This window comes from Elephas maximus, chromosome 18 (assembly GCF_024166365.1).
Source record: "Elephas maximus indicus isolate mEleMax1 chromosome 18, mEleMax1 primary haplotype, whole genome shotgun sequence".
NCBI lineage: Eukaryota > Metazoa > Chordata > Mammalia > Proboscidea > Elephantidae > Elephas > Elephas maximus.
In genome coordinates this window covers 31,291,416-31,303,778 of record NC_064836.1, presented here as the reverse complement: position 1 = coordinate 31,303,778, position 12,363 = coordinate 31,291,416, and the positions used below count along the sequence as shown (strand labels likewise).

Genomic DNA, 12,363 nt, shown 5'->3' with positions numbered 1-12,363 from the left:
ACTCTGGGTCTTTTCACATTTGCAGAAATTGATCTCCACTCTGACTCTATTTCAAAGTAGTCTTTATTTATTTTTACTCTAAACATTTGTCCAGGTTTCTTTCTGAACTCTCCCATGTTTCTGATTCAATTGTTCATGTCTATTTTTCCCTGTTCAATATGATGTGAGAAGCAACGTACAGTAAGTATAATGTGTAGAAAATAATTTTAGGGAAAGGAAATCAATGTTGACAAAAAGGATCAGACTCTAGGTCCGTCATCAAGAACATGTTGTATCTCTAGTGTTAAAAAAAAAGGAGTGACTTCATTTCAGTCTCCACCCTTATACCCAAGCATCCACCAACCAATAAAGAGGCAAGTGGAACAGGAAGGAGAGTAGGGGTTTTCCTGGCCATGATGGAATGACATTAATAGCTGGTAATCATAGCATTTCTGACTTTGGATTCATTCATTGTCTTAATGCCACAGCAACACAGTAAGATCACCGAAAAATATGAAATGGAGAAGATTAATCATCTACAATTACAGAGAATATTTTTCAATAACACATATGGAAGCGAGGGAGTCCAAATGGGAGGGAAAGATGACTCTGGAGAACACCACACCCATGGCTGAGCATATATAAGTGTCCCAGTCTAGAAGGTGACTTTAAAACTCAAAATCTTCTCACAGTAACTCAGCTGAACTCACATCTCCTGTCACCATGTCTTACAGCTGCTGCTCTGGAAAGTTCTCCTCCCGCTCTCTGGGTGGCTGTGTGCGTTTTTCCTCCCCCAGCCACCTGGTCTACAGCACTGGTCTCTGCTCTCCCAGCACCTGCCAGCTGGGCTCCTCTCTCTACAGGGGCTGTAAACCCAGCAGCTACCAGCGCTCCTGTGTGGTGTCCAGCCCCTGCCAGATATCCTGCTACCAGCCGAGGACCTCCATGCTCTGCAGTCCCTGCCAGACGACTTACAATGCATCTCTGGGCTTTGGCTCCAGAAGCAGCTGCTCCCTGGGCTATGGATCCAGAGGGCGCTACTCACTGAGCTGTGGGTCCAGTGGCTTCAGACCCCTGAGTTATGGCATCTGTGGTTTTCCTTCCCTGGGCTATAGACCTAGAATCTGTCGCCCAACCTGCTTTCCTTTTAGGAGCTGTCCGTCTTCTTGCTACTGACCAACTTGTGAACCTGGCTGTTATTGGTCTACTTGTTGTGTTCCCAGGCCTTCTGAGCAAGATGTTCCAGTCTCTAATTTGCTCTTCTATCATCTTCATTATTTGCATGAACAACTCTCCTTATACTCCTGATCACTCCTTGTTTTTTCTCCAGTCACTTAGTATTGATCAGAAAACTGCCTCTAAGATATACTAAATGTAATGAATTAATCCAATGGGTTAGTGAATGGAATTAATTCATTAATTGACTAAGGTAGAAGATAAATTAATGGAATTCATGTCAATGATATTAATGTATTAATGCTAATGAATTAATGGATGAATTGATAGAATTATTGCCAATGTGTTTTATTCACAAATTAGATGAAAAAATGGATACAATCTAATAAATTTATTCATTCTGGCATCCGAATATGCTGTTATGATATCATTAGTTTTTTTATAAGATGAATTTATTTTGGGGCAGTGGTGGTTCAGTGGCAGAATTCTCACCTTCCACACAGAAAAGTGGTATTATCATGTGCAACCATCAACCATCTGTCAGTGAAAACTTGCGTGTTATGATGCAGAATAGGTTTCAAAGGAGCTTCCAGACTAAGACAGACTAGAAAAAAGGGCCTGGAAATTTACTTCCAAAAATCAGCCCGGTGAAAACCCTATGGATCACAATAGTTTTATCCACAACAAATTATGAGGATGACACAGGACTGGGAAGCATTTTGCTCTTTTGTGCATGGGTCTCCATGAGTCAGGGCCAAATCAATGGCAACTCACAATGAGAAAAACAAGGCAGAAGATCACCATTCCTCTGGGAACAAACTTTGAACAACTAAGAAAGGGTGGATTCGAACCAATTCTTTAGAGCTTTATACATTTTCTTTCTTTAAAACTTGTATTTTCTAGAGGTCCTTACTTTGCATGTATAGACTTTATGTGAATAAAAATCTCAGTATATAACATACTTCAACGAATGTGGGGCCTTGATGTTTGCTGACAAGAGGAGAAAAACCAAGAACGTGGAAGATACAACCGATAGGAAAAAAAGTTTAAGCTATGTAGAGTATTTTTTATATGAGCTTAAGTCACTTCCTTTGATTTATTCAATGTTGAATAGCAAACTGGACCATATCTCTTCATCTCACTGACTACTTTTGTATATAATTCTTTCCATGTTTTTAATGAGGAAGCCAATTATCTTTGGTGGGAATTAATGAGGTTTTTGAGGTTTGAGGTTCCAGGTTTTTGTATCCAAGACTCAAACAAAACATGGCTAGAGACAGTAAGGCTTCTATATCAACAGAAATTATTGTTTCATTAGCATTTCAACATATAATTGAAGACCTATGTTTTGATTTTTTTATGTTGACATTCTGATGTTTTATAGGCCAACTATTTCAGAAAATAATAAAATGTGTAAACCCAAAAAACCAAACCCAGTGCCACCGAGTTGATTCAGACTCATAGCGACCCTATAGGACAGAGTAGAACTGCCCCGTAGAGTTTCCAAGGCGCACCTGGCAGATTCAAACTGCTAACCCGTAACCATTACGCCCCCAGGGTTTCCAATAAAGTGTATATGTATGTATATATATATAACATTATAAAACTAACAAGAAAAAGATATCTTTTTATGCAGGTAAAGGTTAAGTGCTTGACTACTAGCCAAAAGTTTCACAGTTTGAACTCACCCAGAGGCGCCTTGAAAGACAGGCCTGGTGATCTGCTTCCAAAAGGCTACAGCCTTGAAAACCCTGTGGAGCATCATTCTACACTGACAAACATGGGGTTCCCATGAGTTGAAATAGACTCAATGGCAAAGAACAACAACAAACTTCACAAGGAAGACACATTTTATGAACTACAATTATTTTTGGATATAAGAAAATGGAGAACCAAAGTTGATCAGGGATTTGCCACAGGTCTCAGTCCTGTAAGGAGGTCAAACACCTAGATTTTATGACAGATGAGAACTAATATGAGAAGCAAAGACACAAGTAATATAGGCAGAATAGGGACAGCTTGGAGAAAATGAAATAAAATGAATAAAGCACAGAGGTATATAGGTACTTGTGTTCAGGGAAGTATTGAAAAGTTAAAGTGTAATTAGTGTTTGTATTGTATAACTATAGGGTCGCTATGAGTCGGAATTGACTTAAAGGCACTGGGTTTTTTTTTTTGTTGTTTGTTTTATTGCATAACTATAGGAAATAACACTAGACATGTATAGCAGATAACATCATTTCATCATTTATTTGGATGTTTAGAGTTTTGGATCACATTAAACTTCGATTTTATCTGATTTCATTCACACTACTAAAATCGTGCTTTCATTAATCATTCTCACTTTATTTTCTTACCTTCATAAACATCCTTAAATATATTATGAAACAAAGGTTTCGTAAAATTTCAAGTATTTATAAAATAATGTATTTATGTTTATTTTATATAAATATATGTATTCATTTTTAATGCATAATTTACCTTAATATAAATTTATATACAATAAGCAATTAAACCTCTTGTATCCTCTATCTCAAAGAAGGAAAGAAAACACCTGGTAGACATGTTTGAATTCTGGAAGGAAAATATTTCACACCTAGAAATATCTCCCTAGCCTATATATCCGGGTTTAGTTGGGGCCAGGAGCAGGAAAGGATTCTGCGGGTATAAGCAGCCCTGTTGGTTTGGCCAAACAATCCAGCAGATCAGACGGTGTTGCAGGCATCTGTGGTTAAAAGAAAGAAAAAATAATACAGCGTGCCATCTTCACAATCGTTTGTATGTTTGATCTGTTGTGGCTGTAGTGTCAATTCATCTCATTGAGTTTCCCTAATTTTCATTGACCGTCTACTTTAACAAATATGATGATGTCCTTTTCCAGCAATTGGTTTTATCTGATGATGTGTTCAAAGTAAGAAAGTCAAAGTCTCGCCATCCTCACTTCTAAGGAACATTCTGGTTAGATTTCTTCTAAAACAGATTTGTCGATCCTACCAAGTCATCAAGTCAGTTGAACACAACAGCAATCCATTAAGATGGGAATAGTTCAACCAGAAATGAGGATGAGCATAACCAGAAACAAGTCTTCATGAGTATGTAGCCCAGACCACCATGCCACTGACCAGAATTGTACAAGCACCCCTCCTTCAGCTCATACATGTGGTCATATTAAGTGCTTTATATGACTAGCTGAAAGAAGAGGGAAACACACACAAAACAAGCTAGGTTTACTGATAGACTGGCTTATAATGTGGATGTCCTTAAATACTCTGGTAAGAAAAACATCTTCCCAAGGGCAGAGCTTTACATAGAGCACCTGGTAGAAGAGGCTTCACTTTGTGTAGAATGAAAAAATGGGCCCAACTGATGATATGTATAGACTCCTGAGCAGTGGCAGCCAGTGTGGGCAGCTAATTAGGAACCTAGAATAGAAAATATTAGAATATTTAGAGAAGGAAATCACATGTAGAGATATTTGGAGGGGCATATGGGAGTGAAGATCGTGTTACCATTTGTTGATGCCCATCAGCATGCATCCACCAGGGAAGAGAAATAACACAGTCAAATAGACAAAGTAACCCAGCCTGTTAATCTTAGTCAGCCATTGTCAGCAGACCCCCAATACTGGAAAGATGAGCAAGTGGACAAAGTGGCCATGAAGGCTATGCATGGGACTGATAGCATGAGCTATTATCACAAGGCTGCTATATTTACTTTTACCTGTGAATGTGTAATCTATCAACAATAGAGGCTAATGCTGAGCTCCCAGTATGGTGCTGTTCCTCAAGGAGGCTGGTCACAGGCAGAGGCATCCACAGACAGAGTCTTACCCTATTCAGGGTATGAGGCTGCTTTTCCTTCTTATATATCTTGATCAGCACCACTGTTCCAGAGCTTATGGAAAGCTTAATCAACTGCATGAAATTCCTCACAATGTAACATCCAATTTAGGAAATCCACTTCACATTGCAGGCAGTTTGGAGTGGACCTATGACCATGGGATCCACAGGTTTTATCAAAAACCGCACCACCCCGAAGGTGTCTGATAGAGCTTTACATTATCTTATTGAAAGCAAGGCCAAGTGTGAGCTTAGAAGAAATACTCTCAAAAGATGGGGCCCATGAACCTGCTTACCATCACTTCCACTGACCCATTTAAGAACTTGTGCTTCTTATCCCTGCACATTTGGAATCTACAAGGACAGTAATCTTAGTCCACAAAGGCAGACTGGCCAAGAGACACAGGAAGGGTCTCATTGAACTTGAAGCTATGGCTGCTGCGTGAGTACTTTCAGCTCCTTGTTTGCAGGGACAAGCAGGCCAAAAATATAGAGTTACCATGGGGTTGCCAAGAGTCAGAATCAACTTGACAGCAACTAACAACAGCAACAACAACACTTGACCCCACTTGGTAGAAGGTGGTAAGGTTATTACTCTTCATGCAATATGGGTAGGGAGGTATATGCATGGAACTCAGCTGATCCACCTGGATGCATCTTGGTACTTTCTTATCCAATTTTGAAAGTGACTTTTTAATTTCAACGGCTGTAGCCGGGGGAAAAAATGGTTTGATTGATCAGCAGAGACTAAGAAATCTCAGGAATAAGGGCTTGGGTAACACCACGAGAAAAGTTGCCAAGACTGATAAAGGTGGTAGCTGAGGGTGAGGCAAAGTTATAACGAATAATGAAGGAGGGAGATGATGCTTGCCAGTTTCAAACCCAAGATCAAATGCAGTGATAGGGACTGTATTTCAGCCCACTAACCTCACTCTTCTAAGGAAGAGAAGCCTACCAGAACCATGGAGGATGTGTCTTCTGGACATATGGGGAGAAGATGACCTTTATGGTCTAAGGGGTAGACTGTGACAGATACCGATATGCACTACAACTCACACCACTCTTCAAGAAAGAAATAGTGGTGTTAGGTGTCAGTCTGTCTCTGTTGACTTCTTCAGGATCTGCATCAGCTCTTTGAGCTGTTCTCAGGACAGTCCATAGTCACTGATGGGGTTACTTGGTAGAAGGGTCTAGGCATTTCTGCTCTATCCAGGGCTGCTCTAAGGAGCAATATTTGCTCTGAAGTTCCCTGTTGGTCTAGCAGAGACAGTTTCCGGTCTTAATCATGATGAGATGATGTTCCCTGGCCAATCCTAGTCTCACCACCTTTCTTTCACTCTCCAAATAAACCTTTTTTACTTCTAACCCCATCTCAATGTTTTCTGCAGAATTCAAATTGGTAAAATTTCTCTATATTCTTTCCCGAATTTTTATGTTTATTCTAATGCTGTGTTTCTTCCTATTAACAAATTTGTCTGAAATCATGAGCCCACTGGAAATTAACATTCAGATACTGTACGTTGAAAGAAAACAAAATGAAGAGCAAGGATGATAAAAGAAGGACATTATGTATTTTGAGAGGAAATTATAGGAAGGGAACTGATTTTGAAAATGCACAAAATTCATTCAAAGTCTGAGCAGTAGAAAGACTGAGTCATCCTAAGGTGCAGACCCCAGTTAGAACCTTTTAAAATTTGGATGGTGAAAGTTCAGAAAATAGATTCATTTTTACACAATTTGGTTTTAATTACATTTAGATTAAAAAAAAAAAAGACTGTAAGTAGAAGAGAAGCCTGAAATCCCTTTCTTTCATTTCTGTTGCTAATCCAAACTAAAACTAAAACCCATTGCCATCGAGTTGATCCCGGCTCATGGCAACCCTATGTTGTTGTTGTTAGGTACCATCGAGCAGCTCTGACTCATAGCAACCCGATATACTACAGAACGAAACACTACACAGTTCTGCTCCATCCTCATAATCATTGTTACACTTGAGCCCATTGTTGTAGCCACTGTGTGAATCCATCTCGTTAAGGGTCTTCCTCTTTTTTGCTGTGCCTGTACTTTACCAAGCATGATGTCCTTCTCCAGGAACTGCTCCCTCCTGAAAACATGTCCAAAGTATATAAGACATAGCCTTGCCATCCTTGCTTCTAAGGAGTATTCTTGTACTTCTTCCAAGACAGATTTGGGTTTCCAAGGAGTGGCTGGTGGAGTCGAACTGCTGGCCGTTTGGTTAGCAGCCGAGCTCTTATTTCTGTTACTAGTGTCACCCATTATCTCAATGGCCCCTACTACCTCTTCAAATGTGCCCAAATTGGCTTCTTCTTACTCTGTTTCAATTCAGTCTTCTTGAATCATTTTAGCCTTTAAAAGTTCAGTTCCTCTCTGTCTTATCCATTTCTCTTTCTGCATTGCTTTCCTCCCTCCGTTGGATGTGACAAGCACTGTATAATAGTGTTTGATAGATGGAAAATGAATTTGGAGAATATGAATTAGCGGTGACAAGTAGAATTATCCTTGAGAAATACCCTTATAAAAACCAAGTTATGCCACTGATTACTTGACACAGTGGAGCAGTGGGAGAAAATACCCTAGAATAAAATAGAAGCAGCTGCATATGGTATGTTGGCCTGGGAGGGAAGGAGGGGCTTTCCTGGCCAGGGTAGGCTAAGCATTACTGACAAATAGTCTCAGAAATTTTCATTGGCTTTGTGCTGTAACAGCAAAATTATAGCAGCCATAAAAACAATATGTGGAAAACTATTCAAATATAGTTGCAATTACAGAGAAGATTATGGAGTCACACATATGCAAATGAAGGAGACCAATGCAGGAACCATGACCCTGGTGTGTGTTCCACCCATTGCTGAGAGCATGTAAGTGTCCCAGTCTTGTTGTTGTTGTTAGGTGCCGTCAAATCGGTTCTGACTCATAGCTACCCTAGGCACAACAGAACGAAACACTGCCCAGTCCTGCGCCATCCTTACTATCGTTGCTATGCTTGAGCTCATTGTTGCAGCCACTGTGTCAATCCACCTCATTGAGGGTCTTCCTCTTTTCTGCTGACCCTGTACTCTGCACTCTGCCAAGCACGATATCCTTCTCCAGGGACTGATCCCTCCTGACAACATGTCCAAAATATGGAAGACGCAGTCTTGCCATCCTTACCTCTAAGGAGCATTCTGGCCTCATTTCTTCCAAGACAGATTTGTTCGTTCTTTTGGCCAAAACAGTCCGTGGTATATTCAATATTCTTCACCAACACCACAATTCAAAGACGTCAACTCTTCTTCAGTCTTCCTTATTCATCGTCCAGCTTTCACATGCAAATGATGTGATTGAAAATACCATGGCTTGGGTCAGGCGCACCTTAGTCTTCAGGGTGACATCTTTGCTCTTCAACACTTTGGAGAGGTCCTTTGCAGCAGATTTGCCCAATGCAATGCATCTTTTGATTTCTTGACTGCTGCTTCCATGGCTGTTGATTGTGGATCCAAGTAAGATGAAATCTTTGACAACTTCAATCTTTTCTCCGTTTATCATGATGTTGCTCAATGGTCCAGTTGTGAGGATTTTTGTTTTCTTTATGTTGAGGTATAGTCCATACCAAAGGCTGTGGTCTTTGATCTTCTTTAGTAAGCGCTTCGAGTCCTCTTCACTTTCAGCAAGCAAGGTTGTGTCACCTGCATAACGCAGGTTGTTAATGAGTCTTCCTCCAATCCTGATGCCCTGTTCTTCTTCACATAGTCCAGCTTCTCGTATTATTTGTTCAGCATACAGATTGAATTGGTATGGTGAAAGAATACAACCCTGATGCACACCTTTCCTGACTTTAAACCAATCAATATCCCCTTGTTCTGTCCAAACAACTGCCTCTTGATCTATGTAAAGTATCCTCATGAGCACAATTAAGTGTTCTGGAATTCCCATTCTTTGCAGTGTTATCCACAGTTTGTTATGATCCACACAGTCGAATGCCTTTGCATAGTCAATAAAACACAGGTAAACATCCTTCTGGTATTCTCTGCTTTCAGCCAGGATCCATCTGACATCAGCAATGATATCCCTGGTTCCACATCCTCTTCTGAAACTGGCCTGAATTTCTGGCAGTTCCCTGTCGATATACTGCTGCAGCCGTTTTTGAATGATCTTCAGCAAAATTTTGCTTGTGTATGATATTAATGATATTGTTCTATAATTTCCACATTCGGTTGGATCACTTTTCTTGGGAATGGGCATAAATATGGATCTCTTCCAGTCAGTTGGCCAGGAAGCTGTCTTCCATATTTCTTGGCATACACAAGTGAGCACCTCTAGCACTGCATCTGTTTGTTGAAACATCTCAATTGATATTCCATCAATTCCTGGAGCCTAGTTTTTCGCCAATGCCTTCAGAGCAGCTTGGACTACTTCCTTCAGTACCATCGGTTCCTGATCATATGCCACTCTTCCAGAGCAGCAGTTGTTCAATATTTCAAAGCCCCAGTCTAGAAGGCGACATTAAAACTCAGAATCTTCTCACTGTAACTTGGCTGAACTCAAGTCCCTTGTCACCTTACAACTCAAGTCTCTTACAACTGCTGCTCTGGAAAATTCTCCCATTCTCTGGGCAGCTGTGTACGCTACCCAGGCTCCTTCTGGGGCTCTTCCTCCCATAGTCACCTGGTCTACAGCACTGGTCTCTGCTCTCCCAGCACCTGCCAGCTGGGGCCCTCTCTCTACAGGGGCTATCAGGAGACCTGCTGTAAGCCCAACAGCTACCAGCCCTCTTGTGTGGTGTCCAACCCCTCCCAGACTTACTGCTACTGTCCAAGGACCTCCACGCTCTACAGTTCCTGCCAGATGACTTACACTGCATCTCTGGGCTTTAGTTCCAGAAGCAACTGCTCCCTAGACTATAGATCCAGAAGGCGTTACCCACTGAGCTGTGGATCCAGTGACTTCAGACCCCTGAGTTATAGCACGTGTGGTTTCCCTTCCCTGGCCTATAGATCCAGAAGTTGCTACTCACAGGGCTGTAGATCCACTGGCTTCAGGCCCTTGGGTTATAGAGTCTGTGGTTTCTGTTCCCTGGGCTATGGATCCAGATTCTGCTGCCCAACCTACTTTTCTTCTAGAAGTTTCTGACCATTCTGTTACTGACCAACCTGTAGTTCTGACTTGTACCAATTACCAGTTTCTTGCCTTTCCTTCAAACACAGTCTGACTGGCTGTTGCTATAATATTCTAAATTTGATTGCTTAACCCCAAAAATAAGTGTAACACGAGCATTTCAGATGTAATTCATTTTCTGTCCAAAGTGGATTAAAAAAGCAAAAGATTTTAATCCAATAAACTCTTTCATTCTGGCATTCAAATATGTATTTTTATCTTAGTGTTTATCTGTTATTGACCAGTGTTTGTACTCCATTAGACCTGTCAGGTTAAATGAAAGATTGATATGCATCTGGAAGTAAATTTTGGAAGCCTTAAAAGTTGTGGAAGGAGCCCTGGTGGTGCAGTGGTGAAGCACTTGGCTGCAAACCCAAAGGTCAGCTATTGGAACTCACCAGCCACTCTATGGGAGAAAAAAATCTGACAATCTGCTGCCATAAAGATTACAGCTGAGAAAACCGTGTGGGGCAGTTCTACTCTGTCCTATAAAAAGGTCCTCATGAGTTGGAAGTTGTGGATTTCATCTAATTTCTTTCATCCTTGGATATTTTTCTCATTTGAATTATAGTTAGTGAGTATTCTTCCATCATGGTTTTAAAATTTTACAAATGAAAGTCTCAGGATCAGGAAATAAATGGATTCTTCAAAGAATGTGAATCTTTATGCAAAATGGAGGTATGTGAACACACGATTGAGGAATTCATCAGGAATGTTGTGAAAAAGACTGAAATTCAGGTTAATGTGGTGAGAGCAATAAATGAAAGAAAAACAAAAATACACGTGAGCCATAAGTCACTTCACCCAATATTTGTTATTAAAAGTTATCGGTTCCCTGCAGCCAGTGATAAGTTTTCAACGTGTCCCACTTTTCCATAGGTATGAAAATCTCCAGGCAAGAATCCCTCTGAATAGGTTCAGAATACCTGGGTTGCCTCTTCAATGCTTTTCTAAAGCTCACACTGAATGTAGATGAAAACAAAAAAAGCCTTTTATATCAGCAAAATTGACTATTTCATTTATATCTTATATAACATTGAGGACCCTGGGCTTTTATTATTTTGGTAGCATTCTCAGTTTTTACAGGAGAAGTATTTCAGGAAACCATAGGAGGCTAAGATGTTAATAATCATAGCACGCTGATAAGGCCTAACAACTAATAACAAGAAGACATTATCCTTGAATAATGCTAAAATCAATGTTCAAAGAATAATCCTATCCATTACTTCTTTACACTAAAAAAATGACAGACATATTTTTTAAAAATTAAGTCATTTTAAACATAAGAAAATAGATACTTAAAGCAGATCAAATGTTTACACAACAAAGAGTGTGATTAGGTAGAAAATCCAGAGCTGGGAATTCACAAACACATGTTTGGAAGCTGTTAGTTTTTCAGCCCACGGCCACCATATTTTCGTATAAAATTCCCTACTATTTTTAAATGTTGGTAAAAAAAATCATTTTTAGAAACAAAATCACCTATGAGGCTCGCTTACATTATGCCAATAAATTACCTAGGCTGCTTTTGTTAGATGGTCCAAGAGTTAGCAAAGTTTCATTATAATAATATCTGTTATTTACACCTTAATATGAAAGAATGATTTTAAAAAAAGCAAAAGAAAGGGTAAAAGGAGGAACCTCATGGCCCTGTGGATTCATGAAGAAAAAACACTCTTCCCAGAAGGCAGATCTCCTGAGAAAAATGGACTGAGTTCAAAGTTTTGAATGAGATTGGCCCTGCTCCTCCTTCAGCATGTAGGCACTCTTAAGCTGTGCCATCAAGACTATCTTGAAGAAATATTTGAAAAATAGAAAAGGCAATAACCAAAAACAAAAAAAAAACCCACTGCTGTAGAGTCAATTCCGACTCATAGCGACCCTATAGGACAGAGTAGAACTGCCCCATAGAGTTTCCAAGGAGCGCCTGGCAGATCCAAACCGCCGACCTCTCGGTTAAGAGCCGTAGCACTTAACCACTGCACCACCAGGGTTTCCAGAAAAGGGAATGGGGAAGATAAAATGCATAATGTTGTAAAGATTAGAGCATGTTTCCTGTTTGATGGGCAAATAGGAATAAAGTTTAAACACTGATTTGGGGTACCAGTGAATAGAGGACTTGCAAAATAGTTATTTGTATTTGGGACCATTCTATCCTTAGATTGTTTCTCTTGTAAGAGCTCTGTATTATGTTTCTTTTTCAATAGAACATTAC

The 12,363-nt window shown here is 40.1% G+C and overlaps 2 protein-coding genes across 2 annotated transcripts; both read left to right on the top strand.

The window, feature by feature from the left end:
• Positions 1 to 702: 702 nt before the first annotated feature.
• Positions 703 to 1,155, top strand: LOC126061603 (keratin-associated protein 13-1-like). The gene has a single exon (XM_049858253.1). The coding sequence runs from the start codon at positions 703 to 705 to the stop codon at positions 1,153 to 1,155; it is 453 nt and encodes a 150-aa protein (XP_049714210.1).
• Positions 1,156 to 5,151: 3,996 nt separating this feature from the next.
• On the top strand, positions 5,152 to 10,124 carry LOC126061753 (keratin-associated protein 13-2-like). Its single transcript, XM_049858495.1, has 3 exons — positions 5,152 to 5,239; positions 9,565 to 9,907; positions 9,998 to 10,124. Exons 1-3 carry the CDS (start codon positions 5,152 to 5,154, stop codon positions 10,122 to 10,124), a joined length of 558 nt encoding a protein of 185 aa, XP_049714452.1.
• The last annotated feature ends 2,239 nt before the right edge of the window (positions 10,125 to 12,363 follow it).

What these genes read in the sequence shown, in the direction of transcription:
- LOC126061603 (XM_049858253.1), top strand. Translation starts at nt 703, where the DNA reads ATGTCTTACAGCTGCTGCTCTGGAAAGTTCTCCTCCCGCTCTCTGGGT.
- LOC126061753 (XM_049858495.1), top strand. Translation starts at nt 5,152, where the DNA reads ATGGGATCCACAGGTTTTATCAAAAACCGCACCACCCCGAAGGTGTCT. An exon ending in TATTGAAAGCAAGGCCAAGT is followed by an intron (nt 5,240 to 9,564) that starts GTGAGCTTAGAA and finishes TTACAACTCAAG; the next exon opens with TCTCTTACAACTGCTGCTCT. An exon ending in CTAGACTATAGATCCAGAAG is followed by an intron (nt 9,908 to 9,997) that starts GCGTTACCCACT and finishes TAGATCCAGAAG; the next exon opens with TTGCTACTCACAGGGCTGTA.